Genomic DNA, 20,559 nt, shown 5'->3' with positions numbered 1-20,559 from the left:
GGCTCCCCGCTGAGCAGAGAGCCCGATGCAGGGCTCGATCCCAGGACCCTGGGATCATGACCCGAGCCGAAAGCAGAGGCTTTAACCCACTGAGCCACCCAGGCGCCCCCCAAGTATGTATCTTCTAAACAGAAATAAGTACTGAAGCCAGACTCTCTGTATTTTCCTCTATAGGTTAACATACATTTCAAAATAATGATTCCATCTGTTGCTTTACATGTTTCTCTATTTGGTGAAATCCCTTTAATCATTCTGAATTAAAGAGTCGTTTTCAAGGAATTTTTTAAACTCAATTTAGTTCCAGCACAAAAAGACAGTCAATAACTGTCTCTACCCTTAATGTGCTTAAGATTTCCCTCCCTTTCTTCTACTAAAGACCTGATATCAGAATATAAACCACTGGCAAAAGCAAATAATTCAATCTCTAATTAACCCATAAACTTGGGTAAAATATATAAACAGTACATTTTGATAAATATTTTTGATACATAAACCACCTACCTTGATCTGAATTGGTATAAGAACTAAACAAGACAAGTAGCAGATATCCTTGTCTGTAAAGCATGCAAGCCTTCAAAAGCCTGGGGTGAATGTTATTCCTCTTTTAGTATTTCTAAGTTTGCTATATAAATAAAACACCTTAATTCCTGATGATATGTCTTCCTACACTTAACTATCTTATTTTGTAATTGTGAATACATTCTAGTAGAGAATGAATTATAATTATTAAATATTCAATGGTAAATATATTCCCTTCTTTCTTTTTTTTTTTTAAGTTTTTTTTTTAAGCTTTTATTTATTTATTTGACAGAGAGAGATCACAAGTAGGCAGAGAGGCAAGCAGAGAAAAAGAGGAGGAAGCAGGCTCCCTACCAAGCAGAGAGCCCGATGTGGGACTCAATCCCAGGACCCTGAGATCATGATCTGAGCCGAAGGCAGAGGCTTAACCCACTGAGCCACCCAGGCGCCCTATTCCCTTCTTTCTTAAAAGCAGTATTTCCCAGAAGTTATTACAATAAACCCTGTCTCAATGGTCTAAAGTTTCTGACCCCACTTGGCACAACTGCTCATTCATATAATTATCTTTAAAATATTTATTTTTAAGGCATTAAAAACTAAATACATTTTCTAATAGGTACTTTTCACAATTAATTAGTATGAAGCATTTAATGACTATAATGTTGAATGAAGAAGCATTCTTCCAACTTGAAAACCAAGTACTTTTTACACTTCTATTTCCCAGGTATCCTGGGAATAATAAGCTAGTTACTTAGATAATTCCTCAATAAGTGCTCTGACATTTTACCACTTACAATATTATGGAAAGTTTTACTTACTGAAACATCTTTCAGGTTTTTCTCAAAGGAGAAATGACAAGACTCTCTAGAAAAATCGAATTTGTATGCATCAGTTGGTCTTCCTCCTGATACCAATGCTTTTCTCAGTTCATCAACATATTTCTCTTTTTCCAATGCCATGTCATCGGCTTCTTGGGAAATCGCTGACTCAGAAACTATGGGAAACATTAATAAAAAGTTTTGAAATGAAAAATAAATTTCTAAACATGAATACACACTTATTTACCTGTCGCTACTAATTTATCACTTATGTAACAGAAATTTAAATAAAAGGTAAAACCAATCCCCATACCACAAATTTTTAAGCCAAATTATACCTCTTAACTGAGCTAGAAATTTTTGAGAAACACATTAATTTAGTCTCAAATCTCATCTGAAAAACATTAGACTCCTTGCATTTTTTTGCTCTGTCCTCTGATGAAATACATGCATTGTAAATTACTAGAAAAACTACCATCCTATATGCCTGCTCCTAGGTCAAAACCAGATAAATTATTTCTTATAATGATTAAGTTCAGTATTTTATAATATCTTTCTTCTTTGCCTCAGTTATTAATGAGATTAAGTAGTCTATAATCTACCTCTCACTCACATGGGCTGAGTCAAATTAAAGTAAAAATGGGAGTTCATTCTTCTCATCTCATTATGTGCCAAAAAGTAGAAAAGGTGGGTGAAGGCAGGGGATGAGGAACAAAAATGAAGGGATTAATATTTATTGAGTGTAGCCTGTTAGACACACATTACATTACAGATCCGGCTTCCAGTTTTCTCATCTAGGTATGCTGAAAGCTGATGCTTTACTCATCTACAGAGATTTTTACTTCAGCAATTACATTCTCAATTCTAGATAGATATTCTCTTTCTTTATCATAATATCCTGTTCTTGACACACCCTTCCTTTAAATATTTGAAGGCTTTAAACATATTTAAGATCTCTTTCAGATCAGTCTTTATGCATGGTTCCTGGACTACTAATTCCATTTCTACTGTTGACACCTTCTCATTCTGTTTTTACCCTTTCGTGCTTTGCAATGTTTGAACAAGGCTTTCCTCTAGCCAGAGTATAATCTGTTCTGGGCAATAGAGGTGGCCTTGAATCAAGATTACTAGTTTACCTTTGTTGGAGCCGCTACAGGTTTCAACAGCTCTGGACCAGTTTTGAAAGTTAATTTCTTAACTTGGTTTTTACACTGGAAGAGAAGAGTTCATCCTTAAATCTCCTGTCCTTCATCCATACATAACACAGACTTTGGATTCTGATTTTTGTCCAGACTTTTATCTACTCATAGCTCTTAGTGACTAGTTTGACTCTATGCTGCATCTTCAAACCAAAGACTAGTCTTTTGTTTTTGTTTTGTCTTGTTTTGTTTTTTTTTTAAGATGATTTCATTAACAAGATACCTTTCAGTTTCCTTTTTTTTTTTTTTTAAGATTTTATTTTATTTACTTGAGAGAGAGAGAGAATGCACACAAGCAGGGGGGAGGGCAGAGGGAGAGGCAGGCTCCCCACTGAGGAGGAGCCTGATGCAGGACTCGATCCCAGGACCCCGAGATCATGACCCAAGCTTAAGGCAGATGCTTAATGACTGAGCCCCCCAGGCGTCCCCCAGTTTCCTTTCTTAATATTGGGAGCTCAGTTCCAGTTCCTTAAGAGGCCTGCCGTCTCAACATTCCACTCCACTTAGGTATTAAAATCACAGTTCAGATATTCCATGAACCTAAACTTAAGCTGTAGCTCCCATTAACCACTTTGGTTTTCAGATACCTTTTCACAGATTGCACCTGGAGGGTTCCCTTTCTTACATCTCAAAACTGCAATGGGTCTGTTTGCTTTTAAAATTACAAGATTTAGTCTAACATTTGTTTGGAATGCATGCGTGTGGTTGAGTGGTTTCCTGTGTCAATTCAGGCTAGTACAATGATGAAAGACTCATGTGGTTCTATACTTTTATACTTAAAGGTTACATTTATCTATTTTATTCCTTGTAACACTGAAAGATGTTTCAAATGATAAAATTGATGCTCAGATCAAGTAATGGTCTACAGTCACAGAATAGATTAAGTGGCCAAACTGGGATTCATACTTATGGTCTCGTGGTTGTTTGGTTTTGTGGTGAGGCAGAGAGGGGACACTGGAAAAACTATTTCCTTCCATGGTATTAAAAAACACAATAGGACATACTACAGAAATTAATGAAAGCTTGACGAAAGAAACCCTAAAAATATAACACAGATTTTCATACCTTTGGTCTGTATGCTATCAAGTACGTCTGGAAGCCCCATGACAGGCAAAGAGGAAGAGAATTTTGAAACATATCCATATATTTTTCATTATCTACTTTTGGTCATTTCTGATAGTGAAATATGAATCTCAAAACAGATGTCGAAAAAAGGTATGAACAAAAACTTTTATATTCTTTATTTGATTTTACAGCTTCTAAAATCCTTTCATATATTTTGTCTCTCTCTGAAGCAGATGCATATTTAAGATGATCACCACTATCAAACCTATTTATCAAATCTAGTGACCTTTCAGTTACCCTAATAGCTCTTCTGGGGAAAAAAAAAAAAGAGAGAGAGAGAAACAAAAATAAGAAGACTAATGCTTCCTAGTTAAGGAATAATATCATATTTTGTGTTGGGTAATTCTGAAGAGTTATAAATACTGAAGAAGAGAAAATATTTCACAGAGAACAGGAAATAAATCTGTGGAAACCATCTTTAATGTAACTACAGAAAACACAAAAGAGAGTGCCTGGGTTGGCTCAGTCAGTTAAGCATCTGCCTTAAGCTCAGGTCATGATCCTAGGGTCCTGGAATCGAGGCCCAAATTATGCTCCCTGCTCAGTGGGGAGCCTGCTTCTCCCTATTTCTGCTGCTCACACTCTCTCCCTCTATCTCTCTTTCTCAAATAAATAAATAAAATCTTAAAAAAAAAAAAAGAAAGAAAGAAAGGATACCTATTGATAAAACATCCAGTGAAAAGCACTCTAAATTTCAATAAAATGAAAAGATACATATCTGAAAATATTTCATAGCATCTATCGGTTTAATTCACTTATTTAAAACAATGCTTACTCAGTATCTACTATGTTCCAAGTACTATTCTAGGCACCAAGGATACAAAAGTTTAAAAGACAGAAATTCCAGCCTCATGCAGCCTAATTCAAGTGCTGACATCTTAGATATTCTCTTATGTTATACCATCTGTGAATGCTGTTCTATTATTATGGAATATTTCATTTTTAAGAGAAAAAATATGAAAGAAAATTTTCTATTTATATTTCCCTTTAAAAACTGTAAGAAAAATTTAAGAAAAAAATTCACTTGAATATTTCCATTAATAGTAAATGTGAAATTTTGACTGCATATTCAGAACTTCAATTCTGGAAAAACAACTCGGTCACTGGTTTTGAATTTTGTGCTAAGAACATCTGGAAGAAGCACAGCTGTAAGCACTCACTGCTCCAAAAACTCTGGTGACCAGAAATAAAAGCCATGGAAATAATAAAATTCAGCAAGGATACAGCTGAACCACATAATAATAGCATAAAAAGTAAGCAGGCCAACATGACCAAAAACCAAGGAATTATTCTCAGATACATAGGATCCAAGAAAGCATCATTTTAACACTATTTGTGGGTAGATGAAGATGTAAGCAATGAAAGATTTTTTCTTTTGAATCTTTACAGATAATGAACCGAAGACTGTGCATAACCTAAGTCTGTGTTGGTGCTTTAATGACAGCCTTAGCATCCCTTTACAGATCTTGTTGGTATCACATCATGGACCTACTTCACTGCATTTATTAAAAATCCTTTTTCCCCTGTACTCTGACACATAATCGCCATATAGGTCACCAAATATCAATAGTTAGAACAAATATAAATGAATATAATTACTTGGTAATAAATGTATTAGTAGGGGTGCCTGGGTGGCTCAGTGGGTTAAAGCCTCTGCCTTTGGCTCAGGTCATGATCCCAGGGTCCTGGGATCGAGCTCCGCAAAGGGCTCTCTGCTCAGCAGGGAGCCTGCTTCCTCCTCTCTCTCTGCCTGCTTCTCTGCCTATTTGTAATCTCTGTCTGTCAAATAAATAAATAAAATCTTTAAAAATAAATAAACAAATAAATGTATTAATAAAGTTTACTTTTCAGTGAACTACTCCAGAGATGGGTAAGTTTCTTAGTGCTGATAGATTTATAAAGTTCATGTAATAGTCATCAATCATTAACCTACTTTGTGACTTAACTGTGCGATACAACCCTCTATAATGTTGAAGTGATGATAAACCACATGATAATTAGACCTCAAAACACTCATTAGATGAAACATTACTAATGGAAAAGAAATCAGTGAATTTAGTGTGTGGGAGATTAAAAGAAACCCCACATCCTTTTAATTTTACTCAAATGAAAAGAGAAAAAAAATTATCCAAATTGAAGGTTGCAGCAATCAAAAAGTTGTACAAAAAAACAGGATGAGGTATAGGAAGGAAATCCATTTTCATGTTTCAATTATGTAATTATTTCAATGTCCTTAATCACGTTATTGTCTATCTATAAAGTGCCAACCCAAATCATATTCCTGTAATAAGTTTCAACTAATCATGGAAACAATGTTATATTATTTGGTTTGATACTTTGTCCCTGAAATTTATACAAGAAAACAGAAATGAATACTGAAAAATCCATAAAACATTTGTGAGTTTCAAAACTTTAGTATCCTTGGAAATAAAACAACCATATATGGTGCACTGTAAAATTTTCTGTCTGAAAGCCTGGTTAGTAAGCAAACCAAATTTTAACAACACAACAAAGGATATGAAGTTTTCTATCACATTTTGCTCACATTATTCATTAGCTAAAAAACAAATGGCAAAGCATACTATATTTCTGATCAATGCCAAAGATAAATAAATATGAAACTGGAATTTTCATCAAAAATGCTAATTCTAAAATAAATGGTTCACTTTCTTTTTTCCCTAAAAAGTTCTACACATTTGAGGCATCCTTTTAAAGAATATCTATTGAACATAGAGTTCCCAGGCACTGGTCTAGGTACTTATAAAGAATGAGTGACAGACAAATCAGATGCATTCCTTGCTCCTAATGAATCTAGTGAAACAATATTCATAATAATAATAATAATATTAAGAATAACTGCCAGCACATTATGACATACACAAATTGCTCCATAAATGTAAATTCAGTTTAAATTTCTGGTTAAATCAAGATTTAAAACTTAATCAGTGTATTCTTTTATCCCCAATCCTTAATGGAAAAAAAGAATGCAAACAACATAGCATCTCAAGGTCATCTGTCTAATCATAACTCATTATACACAATAAGGCGTTTGTCAGTTGGGAACATCTAAGTTATAAATACAGTATTCCTTACATACAAGCAACCATTTCACATAGGATCTGCCTCCTGGGCTGTTTGGTTGGAACTCCTCTTCTCTCCAGACAACTGGCATTAACCTACTGCCATTATCTTCAGCCGTTTGCACCCCCTTTCCAAAACAGAGCTATTGCCACCTGGGTATACTAGCATACATAGAGCTAACCTGAAAAATTCTCTTCCACTCCTCCATGGTAACAACCAAGCAATGACTGGTTTCTCTTACATAGAAGTTTATAGCTTAAATAGATGCCATAATAGGTACTGCAAACATTATCCTTGAAATTTCTCTATTTCATTACTACTTAAACCAGCATTCCTTGCTCTCTGTCATAAGAGTTTTTTTAAAAACCCTGCAAGTATAAGTTCAGTGTGACTGTACTGTGTAACAGAATTTGTAATATCCAAAAAACAAAACTTCACCATGTAATTTTTAAAGATGATATAATAATTATAGTAACAAGTTTTAGGAAAATATTTCAAAATTAATAGAACATATAAATGGCATGTAAATTGACATGACAAAATTATTTTCTCTAAAACGTAATTTACAACATAACTCTAGAAATGACTGTTGCATAACTGTAGACAGTTTCTCAAATGTTTCAAAAAATGTTTTAGAAGAGCATGAAAACTTCACCACATGAGCAAAACATAATTCTATATATTTTCACTTTACACCTGCCATGTTCCATAAATAATTTCTGGGCCATGAGGCTTTTTAAAAGAGTACTGCAAGAGACACAAAAGATTCAAAGTCTATTTCATGAAATAAAAGCCAAAATCCCACATGAAGATTTGAACCTTGGTTTACAAAATCTCTAAAACTGTTTTGTTTTTGTTACAAATATAATACATGTTCACTAGAAAATAATTCAAACAATGTAGGTGTCTGAAATAAAAAGAAAATCACCACCATCCCACTCCACCAAGCTAGCACCATCCCTTGGCCCAGCCAAACCACCTCCCTATGCCTCCCATATTTCCCTGGGGTCTTGGGGGAAAAAAAAGAGAAGTGTATAAAGTACTATCTACGTTTTGTATAAAGAGATCATTTAAAAACCCTGACCAGCCCAAGTATGAAGATTCAACTAGTAACCAGAATTTGCTGGGGCACATGCTTATTTCTCTATCCTTCTATTCATTATAGAAATTGGCATTAAATATTATAAATCCACACGTATATTAGAGAGCAATAACAAGTACAGCAGTCATATAAATTTTACCCAGAATCTACTAAAGAAATACCTTAATTCTGAATTGTCACTGAGGACTGAAGAACAGCACATTATCAAAATTTTATTTTTAAAACAATTTGTTTTGAATATTACCTGTCCCGGTCCATGCTGACTGACCATCAGTAAGTGTAATAACAAAACCAGATCCTAATGTTTTCTCCCAAGCCACTTGTAGAAAATGAATTATATCAGGTTCAGAAGCAAGACAGATTCTGCTTACTTTTCTCTCCATTTCGGGTCACCTGTTATAAAAGAATAAAATTAATATTTTTGCAAGAAACTATCAAATAGTGATGCTTTGTATATTGGTCTCTCAGCTACACAAAGCACCAAGGAAATAAGTAAAACAAAACAAAACAAAACAAAACAAAAAACACGTAATAGCTAGCCAACCACAAAACTCAGTAAATCATAGTTCTATTCAATACTGATTTGTAATTTTTACAGATGAGAAAAACAGAGGTCCATAAATGGCAAATGAGTTGCCCAAGTTGAATGCTGGAAAAAAAAAATTACTATAGCCAACAATATGAAGAGTAAAGACTTTTCTTACTGATCCCAATTTCATTTCTAATCATTCAAGGTTCTTCTTCTATGAATTCAAAAACCATTCTTCTGGTAATTTACTCTAGAACCTTGCCCAGACTGACCTCACTTACCAAACTGTGGTACGACATATACTTGGTTCAAAGCAAATAACTGCATTTTTTCTAAAACTGGAATATCCCTTGACCACGTGCACTTCATTAAGAGATGCTTAAGCTGTAGAAGCTAACATGCAAAACAAAAATACCCTAAAAATTACAAACATGCAAAGAAAAAACATTACAAAAAGTCAAAGCCAGGAACAAAGCATAAACTTCCAAAGATGAAAAACTACAGAGAATTATTCTTTAATCACAAAGCATGAATCTCTTCCTAGATAATCCTGAAAAAGCTAAAAAAAAATTCTTTAATTTTTATTTGGGAAGAAGAGTATAAAATTGCTTCAACTTTTATGACCTATATATATATATATATATATATATATATATATATATATATTTATATAGATATAGATATATAATATGCTATAAAAATCCAAAAGTAAATTGGCACTTCACTGACAACTGAATAAGTTTTAACAAGAGCAAATTTTTAAGTCAGTTTTAATTTGCTTTCTCAATTTAAAATTATTTTCATAAATAAAGCATATTATTTTTCTCAGTTAACAGCTGAATATGAAAATAAAAACAACTAAATATGAAAAACTCACTTTGTCAGCTCTTCACACAACTGAATATGAAAATAAAAACAACTCACTTTGTCAGCTCTTCACAAAACAAAACTAACTTACTACAGATCTCTATCTTCTGGGAGTGGGAGGGATGCTTAATTATAGAATGCTAGAGCTATTCTACCTTAACAGTAAAAAGCGCAAGGAAGCAGGGCAATTTCCAGAATAAAAGAAAAAAAGTATCTAAAATTAAGAGTGTAAGATACCTCCAAATTGGTAAATTAACAATAATTCTAACTTCTACCTAAAATGTATTCAGAAGACTGTTTATTATTCCTCCCACTAAAAGACCAAGCTTTAAAATAATCATACTTGTAGCCACACCAATTAAGTATGTTTATGTGTTAAAAATATGTAAATGTGTAGGTTTGACTACATCATCCACTAAAAAATGTAATTATTTCTACATATTTCATTTACTGAAAATTTTTTCCTACATTGAGGTCTTTTTTGCCTCAGTATGCTTACTTCTGAAATGTGTTTTCCATTTGTGAATAAATTTCTTTTAAATTAAATAATCAAAACACTATTAAGTGTTAATGCAGTTAATTATCCACATGCTCTGTAATCCTTAAATTTGAAAATTACTGGAAAATGTGTATTACTATTTTTCCATGCCAATCATCGAAAAAGACACATAGAGATTTACATAATTCTAATAGGCTCCCAAACCCATGACTTCGGAGGGGGAGGTAATAGAAACTACTTTTTTTTTTTTTTAAGATTTTATTTATTTATTTGACAGACAGAGATCACAAGCAGGCAGAGAGGCAGGCAGAGAGAGAGGGGGAGGCAGGCTCCCTGCTGAGCTGAGAGCCCGATGTGGGGCTCAATCACAGGACCCTGGGATCATGACCTGAGCCAAATGCAGAGGCTTTAACCCACTGAGCCACCCAGGTGCCCCTAGAAACTACTTTTGAAGGCCACTTTTTGCCTCTCTAGAATTTATATACAAACACAAAGAGACACTTGCACAGGTTTTTCCTTCTTAAATATGTCTCAAGAAGCATGGCTATTGTTAGCAATTAATGTAACTTTGTGGAAAGAAAACTCAGCGCTTAAAATTCCTCTAAAACAGCAATTGGTTTCACTGCTATTTTTCACCATATTTGAAACAAGTGACAAACTGCTAATTATACAAAGCAGCTTAAAATTCAATATTCCAGATGTTTCATTCTACTTTCACAATGATATAAAGGGCTTTAATTTCAGTAATGTTAAATAGACATTTAGGGGTCGGATTAGTTTTAACATCTTAGAATTATTTGTGTTTCAAGTATTTTCCAGTTTTCTGATCAACTCTACGTACTCACAGCTAAAATTAAATTGTTTTATTTTAAAGATTCCATTATTTCACTAAACTCAGATTTGAACCTTTGGATGCTACCTGTGAGTCATGTTTAAGCACTTAACATTAAGAGCCCAAATGTGACCACTCAGTATCTTAAAAATACTTTGTGCCTCAGTAACCTCAGATGCTTTCTCTCTATCAACTGAGTTTTAATTTCCTGATAATGTTTTATTTGAATGACTTTTGAATGAAATTCATTCTTCTACTTACTGAAGTCACCCCCTCATTAAATATCAAATACAAAATATCTAAGAACCAACCACAAAAATAGGAAAAAGGATGACTTGCCAGTCTTTCAAGAATCCTAAGAGCAAACCAATGATCTCTTTGCTTCCAGCAGCCCTGTAAATGGGAAGAGTCAGCCATAGTTTTTCTGCCCCAAATACTTGAAGAAAGGCGTGCAATCCTCTTTAGAGGGACTGATTGATTAGGGCCATAAGAAAGCGTGTGTTTTGTTTTCTAAGGGCACTAAAGGTCGCACTAGAATCGGCACCTCTCCCAGCCAGAGCCAAGGATCTAAGAGAAGCCTGCAGGTGGAAACAGTTGAGTCCCACCCCAATTTGTATTTCAGTAGCTTTATTGAGAGCTCAGAACAGTTGAGAATTGAGAAGCTTATCTTTAGTACTTTGTGTCTTTGATACTTGGCTTCCTTCTTAGAAGAGAAATAAGTTGTTGGCTGGTATGCAGTTGATGTGATCTACACTCTGAACAAATACCATTCACAGTTGCCTCTGAATAAACAAGACGCTTTTTAAATTAGTTTACAAAGAATTTTGTATGCCCTTTTGGATGCTGATAAGGAGCAGTGCAGAAGCCAACTCTCTTAGGTCAGCTCAAGTTAGTGACAACACTATATCATTGATAACACCATTCTGAACTTGAGCTTCTTTTATTTTCCTTTATAGTAAGTTACGGCTTCTTTTCAAGCTGCTTGGACTGCAGGTGTTCAAACTTCTGCAGCTATGCCAAGGAGTTGTACTTACAGATCAGAAAGGACTAAATGCATGTTTCTAATGAAGCAATTAACTTAAGTGCCTCTTGTTCATAAAACTAGGCTGATACCTAAAGTGAATTCAGAATAAAGATTAGCACACAGCACAGTTAAGCCTGTAATTAGATTCCTGATATTATTTTGTTAAACCTTACTTAAAAAAAGAAAAGAAAAGAAAATGTAAATTGTAAATTGAAGTATGGTGATAAATTTTTTTAAAGTTCTATCATATTATAAAAATTCAAGGGTCAGACCATATGGATTGTTCTTTTTTAAGGAAAGAAATTGTTATGCAACAATCACTGGGCTATTTACTTTTAATAAGACAAACATCACACAATTCAGAAAACTAAGTGCAAAGAAAATGATGATTTTCCTATTTGCTTAGTATTTTTTAAAAGCATTGGTTATCAATGTTTATCTTCCCAGAATTCCCCCACTGATAACTTTTTTTAAGTTAATAATTGATTCCTAGACTTTTCATTATTTTTTTCCTATCATTTGCATTAACAGCATGTCAGCTAGCTGGTTGGTTATCTATCTGACTAAAGGATAAATTAAGTTTTTTTTTTTTTCATGACCACAAAATCAATTTAACTTTAAATTTCCAAAGCAATTAAACAAAAATATCAAGCTAACTTTCTATAGAAGAAATGTTTTCTTGGCATTTGTATTTTTAAGTTCCAAGTATCTAAACTTTAAGGGTAAAGAATTTATAGTATTATTAAATACCTTTCTAATCATGTAAATACTGCCTCCATTCTATTAATTTAGAAATGAAAATAAGGTGACCAGCCGTCCAGGTTTCCCTGAGGTTTTCTTGGTTTCAATATTGCAAGTCCCATGTCCAGGAAACCTCCCAGACTCAGACAAACTAGGATGGATGGTCATCCAAAGTCAGAGTAAAATATAGTTAAGACAGTGGACATAATCTTGTTCAAAAACTTGTAAAATACAGCTAATGTTCAAGTTAGATGTCAAGTTAACAGTCTGATGCTTCAGGAATAAAGCGTTAGAACTATAAAATTCGTCTAAAAATCAAAGCATCTTTGCCATGGTCATAGTCCTTCTCAACTACCTCTTATGACTATGGAATGCCAACTACTGCCATTCCAAATATCGTATAACTGCTCATTTCCTCTACTTATCTTTTACAAATACCATTAATAATCATTAGTTTCAGTGACTCATTTAAAGTTCACTTCCTCTTTCTTTTTTCATTATCCAATGAACTAAGTATTTTAAAACAATAAAATAACTTGACTAAATTTCCCACATAAAATCTAACACCTAGATCCAAAATGCCCTGAAAATTAGACCCCAAGTTCCAGGACTTCCTTTCTATTCATCAAATGGACACTCTTAATTACCAATAAACTTGGCAGAAAGGATACTTATCATTTTGGAAACTTTCTAAACTTTCACAAAAACACTTCATTCCTAATTGCAGTGTTTCCTGTGAGAATGACACTTAACAGAGCTGAAGAGAGAATACCTGAAATACAGCATTAGCTAAACAACAGTCTTCATTAAGAATTTAGTAATTATGATTTTGTAAGTCGTGAAATTTTGACACCTCTTCTGTATTTTAATTTCAGAAGAGTGAAATACCATCAGTTAAGTGTATATACAGTCTTTTCTACCTGAAAAATGTGCTCCTCAGAATGAAATGTAACTGAAAGCACTCGTATGAAAAAAGAAACAGGACTTGTACTGTATTTTTCCCCTACTCACAAACCCACCATTGACTGACAACTGTACCCACTTATCTACCTATTTCTAATGGCAAATGGGATGAATGTTAAGATTGGGGTACAAAGGGGCACCTGGATGGCTCAGTGGGTTGAGCCTCTGCCTTCGGCTCGGGTCATGATCTCAGGGTCCTGGAATTGAGCCCCGCATCGGGCTCTCTGCTCAGCAGTGAGCCTGCTTCCTCCTCTCTCTGCCTGCCTCTCTGCCTACTTGTGATCTCTCTCTCTGTGTGTCAAATAAATAAATAAAATCTTAAAAAAAAAAAAAAAGATTGGGGTACAAAAAAGTTAATCCTGGAAAAAAAAAAAGAACCCTATAATATTACCTAATTCAGCCACTCAAAAATATTTAAGAAATATGAGAAACTGCCCATATTTAACAATGTTTAACCTACCAAAAAATGGCAATTTCACATGGTTTGAAAGACATAAACAACACACTCCAAACTGGATGAATAATTACTACTTATTTCCCATGGTGTAATTTTTTTACTTTAAGTCATTTTCAACCACATCCCTGAACATATTTTGGACTCTAGTGGGAGGATGTTCCAAGATAAAAGCAAAAGATTCACGAGCTGATAATTGTGCTAGGTGATGGGTACACGGGAATCCATTATGTTCTACCTTTATATATGTTTGAAATTTTCTACAATAAAATGAATAAAAAGAAAATAGTTCCCTCAGCATTATTTGACCAAGCTGATTATATTGTTATAGAGTACCTTTATAAAGAGACAAAGTCATCTATGAGAAATGTGTTCTTAAATATATAACTCAAATACATAATTCAACACCTTAAAACTTAGGAGCCTATTTAAGAAATACTAAGCTCAGTGTTGGCTCTTTGGTTAAATAGTCTTTATCTGATCATCACTACACCGGAAATACTGGTATGAGATGCACTGGTGACTGACACAGAGATGAGCACACGACTCAGGTTAGGACAACTAAGACCAGTAAAGCCTAATTCCAAGACTTAAGAATATAGAATCTGCTCTATTGGATTTGATGCTATAACACTGTGAGCCTGAAGCTGCTGACAACAAAATCAACAGAGCAGAAAGTGAAACAGAGATGTGCACAGCAGCCCAGGTCTGATTCCAGCAAAACCAGAATCTAGATCTAACCATAGATGTTTTAGGTATGAGGCCAAGAAGTTCCTTTTGGTTTAAGCTACTCCTTTTCAGGCTTTTGAATCAGTCAGACCTCAGTATGAAATCCTCACTATCATTCCGTGGTTGTGTGGACTTTAGAAAATTATTTAATTCTCTAAACCTCAATTATCTCATAGTACCTGCAATGTGTATATTCTGTTAGTGGCATGAGTACGAAACTTTGGGAAACACTACATTAAACTCGTAACATTCAACACCAAACAGGAAGTTTTACATTTTCAGCTTAATAATTTCAATTTTCAGCTCACTCTCATCAGTTCTAAAGCACATGACATTTGAAAGCACTGGGCAACTTTGTTATTGCTACATGATAAATAACTGGTAACAGGTGGTTCAAGAAGACAACTGGTGAATATTTTCCAGAAGGCCCTAATGATTCTGGGGGAAAAAAAAGAAATATCTATTCAAAACAAAGTTTCAAGTCTTGGTTACATGGCAAAAAAGATGCTTTCCAAGTTTTAAAATCATTAATTAATAAGTTTAATGTTTTCTCCTTAAAACTCAACAGCTTACCTCAAAATATTGGCAAATGTGCTCTAAAAGAGGGACCCAATCAATTTACATTTTAAAATTGTTTCTTTCTCTTCCATCTTTAATATACTCAAAAGAATACATTAAAAGCCTGTTATAAACCTCTAATACAATTCATTTTTTCACGTTTATATTTATAGAAACAAATGTAGCTCCTGGCAGAATATATGACCTCAACTATACTTTCCAACCATTCTTCTCAATATAAACTTAGAGGAGTGTGATGTGGTTAAACAATTAAGATTGCTATACAAAAGCCATCAGTCTCTGTTATTAGAAAAGCAATGAGAGGACTAGTCCTGATACTCATGGTTAAAGCTCTTCGAGGACTGTTTTAGGACCACCATTCAAAGAATGCTCAGTTTAACCTTCTAGACGTCTGCAAAACAGATGTAAGACTGTTTGTATGGTTCCAGTGACTTGATATAAAAGCTTCAAATGTGTCCTTACTTTGCATCAAATGCTCTATTACAGTGATATCCATATGGGAATTAACAGTGGTAATCTGCGATATTCAACCAAACATATCAACTTTACTAGCCCTTTAATCCACTCATTTTCTTCTGAGATACAACTATCAAACAATCAGAACAAATCTTATCACATTCAAACTTCAGGAACTTATTATGCTTTCTCTATTGCTAAATTCTCAGAGCATAAAGTTTGGTTCCCAAAAGTAATATCTAAGTCTTGAGCCAATTTTTGTAAGAATAATATGTAAAATGATGAGGTTCGTTCCTAAACACAGGATTAAGGCAAGAGCTTTTTTATTCAGTTTATAGATTTTACAAAATTATAAATAGCAACTACACTGTCATTTTTTTAAAAACACATAAGCCCCCATATGGAACTATATTAGTGTACTATGTTATATAAGCATCCACCTATAAATTACCAAAGAACTGTCAATAAATTTTTTTAATTCAACTTTAAATGCTCCAAAGTTTAGACAGATGTTATCCTACTTTCTCTGAGCAGCTGTTCATTGGACATGTTCCTTATTTATTGATATACTGTGTTCAATGCTAGGGTCACATTTCTTAAACAGGAACTTGGCAACTTCCAAATTCCATGGTAAATATTGACATATCTCAGCATGTCAATATTTATACTGTCAAGACTTTGATGAGTCTCCTCAACAATGGCTGCATCTTATTTCTTAGCAGCCGCTTGCTTCTGTTCCAGTTGAGCAAGGTCTTTCTTTATTCAACAACATCTTCTCACACAAAGACCTGACTGACTTTCTTGCTTATTTCAACATTTTGGACCCTTTTACAGGGTTAGTAAAGTTCAAAGAAACAAGGCACAAATTTAGCAAGAGCTGCTTTTGATTATTTGATCCCAAGCCTAATCACCATTTTCAACCCCACTGCTGGAGTTGAAAGCTGCTGAAGCCTTTTCAGAATTTATAGTCAGATTATTTCCTTTTCTGTTAGTCCTGAAGGCTATGCAACATTATAAAAAGATTGGTTTATGGACTACGACAATGATGATAATATTCAGAGGACAGTTTAAATTCAAAATGTTTACCATGAAAGGTAGTTAGAAGTCTGGCTCATTATTTACAATTAAACAGTGTTTTTGTTTTGTTTTGTTTTGTTTTGTTTTGTTTTTTTAAAGATTTATTTATTTATTTGACAGAGATCAAAAGTAGGCAGAGAGGCAGGCAGAGAGAAAGGGGGAAGCAGGCTCCCTGCTGAGCAGAGAGCCAGATGTGGGGCTTGATCCCAGGACCTGGAGACCACAACCCGAGCCTAAGGCAGAGGCCTCAACCCACTGGGCCACCCAGGTGCCTCTAAACAGTGTTTTAAATACAAAATCACCTAGGTTTTGTGCCAAGTATCAGAATTTATGTTAACAAACTAATTATCTTTAACTCAACCTTAACAACAAATTTCCATATCACTGTGAGAAAAACCTTTGCAATATCTTGAAAATACACTGGGATTTCCCAATGGCACACAATCAAAAGTTTAATTTAAAGCTATTGGCAGTACTGGCATCTACCAAAAATATGGATGCCTCATGAGCATTTCAGAATTCTAGCATGGATTTCCCGCTTTGACGCAACAGAAGTCTCAAGGGTGTTCTTCTAAAAAGAGCCCCATTTCATCAACATTAAAAACTGCTGACTATAACGACTATGATAACCTTCTGTTCATTTCAGCCAATGTCTTAGGGAAAAGAGCACAACTCATGTTCTCATCAGCGCTGGCAGCTTCACAAATGACAAGGAACAAACTGCCCTGGACTATAAAATGATTACCTCCTACCTGTATAAAAACGATCCTTCTATTATTTTAAGGACAGCCACCCTTTTCCTAGAGAACAAGGTATAGCAAACAGACCACTGATTTTATACCCAAAAGAGTCAGCTTGAAATCAAAACTCTACTGCTTCATAGCTAAGTGACTTTGGTCACGCCATTAATGCATTAAAACATTTACGACTACTTCCTACGTACCAGGCTTTGATATCCCCAGAATGAGTAAGACACATTCTGATCTCTCTAGTGAAATTAAAAAAAAAAAAAAAACACCCCAAAATAATGATTTTACAAGCTTGTAAAGTGCAGAGGCGGGATGGTATCTCCTCTCAAGAGTTCATGTAAGCCAGCCTAACATTTCAGGGAAGGCTTCCCTGAGTTACACCTGATATGAATCTTAAAAGGTGAAAAGGAAAGAGATAAGAAAAGGCACCCCATGCAGAAGACCCTGCATGAGCAAAGCCTTGGAGACAAGAAACAGCATAATACCTGGAAACCATAAACAATTTAATGTTTCACAATGACCGCAAATGAAGGATGACTAAATTCAAATAGCAAGTCAAATTCATTCACTCAACCAAAACATGCGCACTTCTATGCATCAGATAGTGCTTTAGAATTTGGCATAAGGAAACAAAACAGATAACAACTCTTTCCTTTGGAGACCAACAAGGAAAAAAAACACATAATAAATATGTAAAATATATAGTATGGTGATAAGTGCTAGAGTCAAGGGAGAAGATAAGACAGGATAGAGAAAACCGGGAGTACAGAGGCCAGTGGGGGAAAGGGGGATAGTTGCAAACCTGCAATTTTATTTTTTTTTAAAGATTTTATTTATTTATTTGACAGACAGAGATCACAAGTAGGCAGAGAGGCAGGCAGAGAGAGAGGAGGAAGCAGGCTCCCTGCTGAGCAGAGAGCCCGATGTGGGATGTGGGGCTCGATCCCAGGACCCTGGGATCATGACCTGAGCCGAAGGCAGAGGCTTTAACCCACTGAGCCACCCAGGCGCCCCCAGCAAACCTGCAATTTTAAATAGGAGGTTGAGGTAGGCTTTATTGAAAAGGTGATGTTTGAGTACATACATGAAGATCAGTTGTGAGGATGTCTGGGAAAAATCATTCCAAGCAGATGAAGCAGCCAGTGCAAAGGCCCTAAGGCAGAAGTGGGCTTAAGAAACAAGGAAGCCAATATGGCTAAGACAGAGTGAGGGGAGAGCATACAAAGGGCTGAAGTCAGGGAAGTAATAGGAAAACAGATCATGTAGAACTTTGTAGGCCCATGTCAAAATGTTAGCTTTTATCATGAATCAAATGAGAAGTCATAAAATGGTTTTACGCAAAGAAGTAATGTTACATTTCTTCTAATAAACTTTTTATTTTGGAGTAATACTGAATTTACAGGAAAGTTGCAAAGATAACACAGAGTTCCCACATACATCTCACCCAGTTTCCTCCACTATTAATGTCTGGAATTCAGAAAGAGAGGGAACTAAGAATATGAATTCAGGAGCCTTCAGTATACACAAGGCTATTTAAAGTCATTAAGACTTGATGATATAATCAAAACGAAGTGTAAAAAGAAGAAAAGAAGAGAAGCAAAGATTGAAGCCCTGGAACACTCAGCAGTAAGAAATCAAGAACAGAAGGAAGACAGAAGGAACCAGTAAGGTAGAAGGAAAACCAAGAGTGTGATGTCCTGGAAATGAAGGGAAGAAAATATATCATGAAGAAGGAAGGAATTAACTATGTCAAAGTTTGCTGATAGTTCAAATACAAAAAAAGATGGAATGATTAACACCAGGAAACCACTGGTGACACTAAGAAGAGGTTTGGGGGGAAGGGTGGGACCAAAAGCCATGCTGGAATGATCTCAAAAAAAGTACAGAAAAAGAGGAATGGGGATTTGGAATGTAAAATCCTTAGAGGATTTTTGTTCAGAAAAGCAATAAATGAAGAAGTGAATAAATGGAGAAGATGTGGAGAAAAGTTAAGAGAAGCATTTCTTAAAGTTAAAAGAAACAACATGCAGGTCAAATGTGGGTCTTAATCTAAGAGCCACAGGGGAAAGAATATAAAAAAGAGGGGGGAGAAGAAGGACAAAGACAAACACTAGAACATAAAAAGCCTTAATCTTAAACTGCTGGTGTCTAGTTGGGGATTAGAGAAAACAAGCAGTTAAGTAAAACCATTATCTTTTAATATATGTGCCCATCAGTGAATTTTAAAAAAGGAAATCATGCAAAAGGAAACCATTAACATTATCAACACTAGATATAAAGTAAAAAGAGAGGAAGGGGGATGAGGGAGGCTGACTATGGTAAAAAAGCAGTTTCATTTTAATTCGAAAACCACATATTGGGTTCCCAAGAACTATGCGAACTGAATACATCAAAACACTTGTTTCCCCATCTGGGTTATGCAAAGACAAAAACGAGTGGAAAATAAAGCTTCACTTAATGGGATTATCCAAACTAAAAGAAGCTAAATACTACTACTGATTAAAAGAGAAAGTTGGCATGCGATTCCTCTCCCTGATGGAACACTTCTCTAGAATACCTGTGCAACCACTCAACTCAGGAAAGGCAGTTTCTTTCCATTTGTTACTACACCAAGTTTCTTACTCCAAAGGGCCTAGTATGCTTCAGGCTCCAGGTGAAACCAACGGACAGTTTACAAAGAGCGAGGGATTGGGAGACAGGGAAGACCAGCGTCCGAAGTGTCCCAACAGTCTACTCAACACAACCCTCCGGATTCAAATGCCTTCCTACTTCCACAACCATTACAGGGCACTGCAACGGCGCTCTGCATTGTACAGAATCCCTCGGGTGCAAAAGGAGAAACTGAACAGGGCGTAGCAGGTGCACACCCTGCGCCTACATTTAGAGAACCCAGGCGTCCCCGAGAGTGCATCAACGGAAGGTCCAGGAGCTTACACATTGAGGGGGCTCCGAGCTAGGAAAAATCATGCACTGAGGAATTCTAGAGGGAAATAATAGGGAACTAAAAAAGAAAGTGAGGAAAAAAAAAACAACAACAAAGGACAGCACAAAGAACCATTACTATTACTAACTTACTATTACTAACCTACGCAGCTCACACTTCCGCACCCTACCTCTCAGTGCCTCCACTTCCGGTCTCCTCCAAAAGGCCCGCTCCCACAGACAGACATCCCGCAGCCAATGAGAGTGTGGTCCACTGCCGCAGGGGCGCATGAC

The 20,559-nt window shown here is 35.3% G+C and overlaps 1 protein-coding gene across 2 annotated transcripts in view; it reads right to left on the bottom strand.

The window, feature by feature from the left end:
- Positions 1-20,486, bottom strand: part of LOC111148365 (X-ray repair cross complementing 4) — a 337,166-nt gene extending 316,680 nt beyond the window's left edge. For both annotated transcript variants that reach the window (XM_022504862.1, XM_022504864.1), the window contains exons 1-3: positions 20,457-20,486; positions 8,089-8,237; positions 1,338-1,513 (exon numbers count right to left, since the gene is read on the bottom strand). In XM_022504862.1, coding sequence (XP_022360570.1) covers positions 1,338-1,513; positions 8,089-8,227 — 315 coding nt within the window. In that variant the 5' untranslated portion in view covers positions 8,228-8,237; positions 20,457-20,486. The remainder of the gene's footprint in view (positions 1-1,337; positions 1,514-8,088; positions 8,238-20,456) is intronic.
- Between the last annotated feature and the right edge of the window lie 73 nt (positions 20,487-20,559).

The sequence above is a fragment of the Enhydra lutris genome, unplaced genomic scaffold, assembly GCF_002288905.1.
Source record: "Enhydra lutris kenyoni isolate GAN:26980312 unplaced genomic scaffold, ASM228890v2 scaffoldscaffold19, whole genome shotgun sequence".
Lineage (NCBI taxonomy): Eukaryota > Metazoa > Chordata > Mammalia > Carnivora > Mustelidae > Enhydra > Enhydra lutris.
The sequence above is the reverse complement of the archived record's forward strand: the minus strand, read 5'-3'. Positions and strand labels throughout refer to the sequence as shown.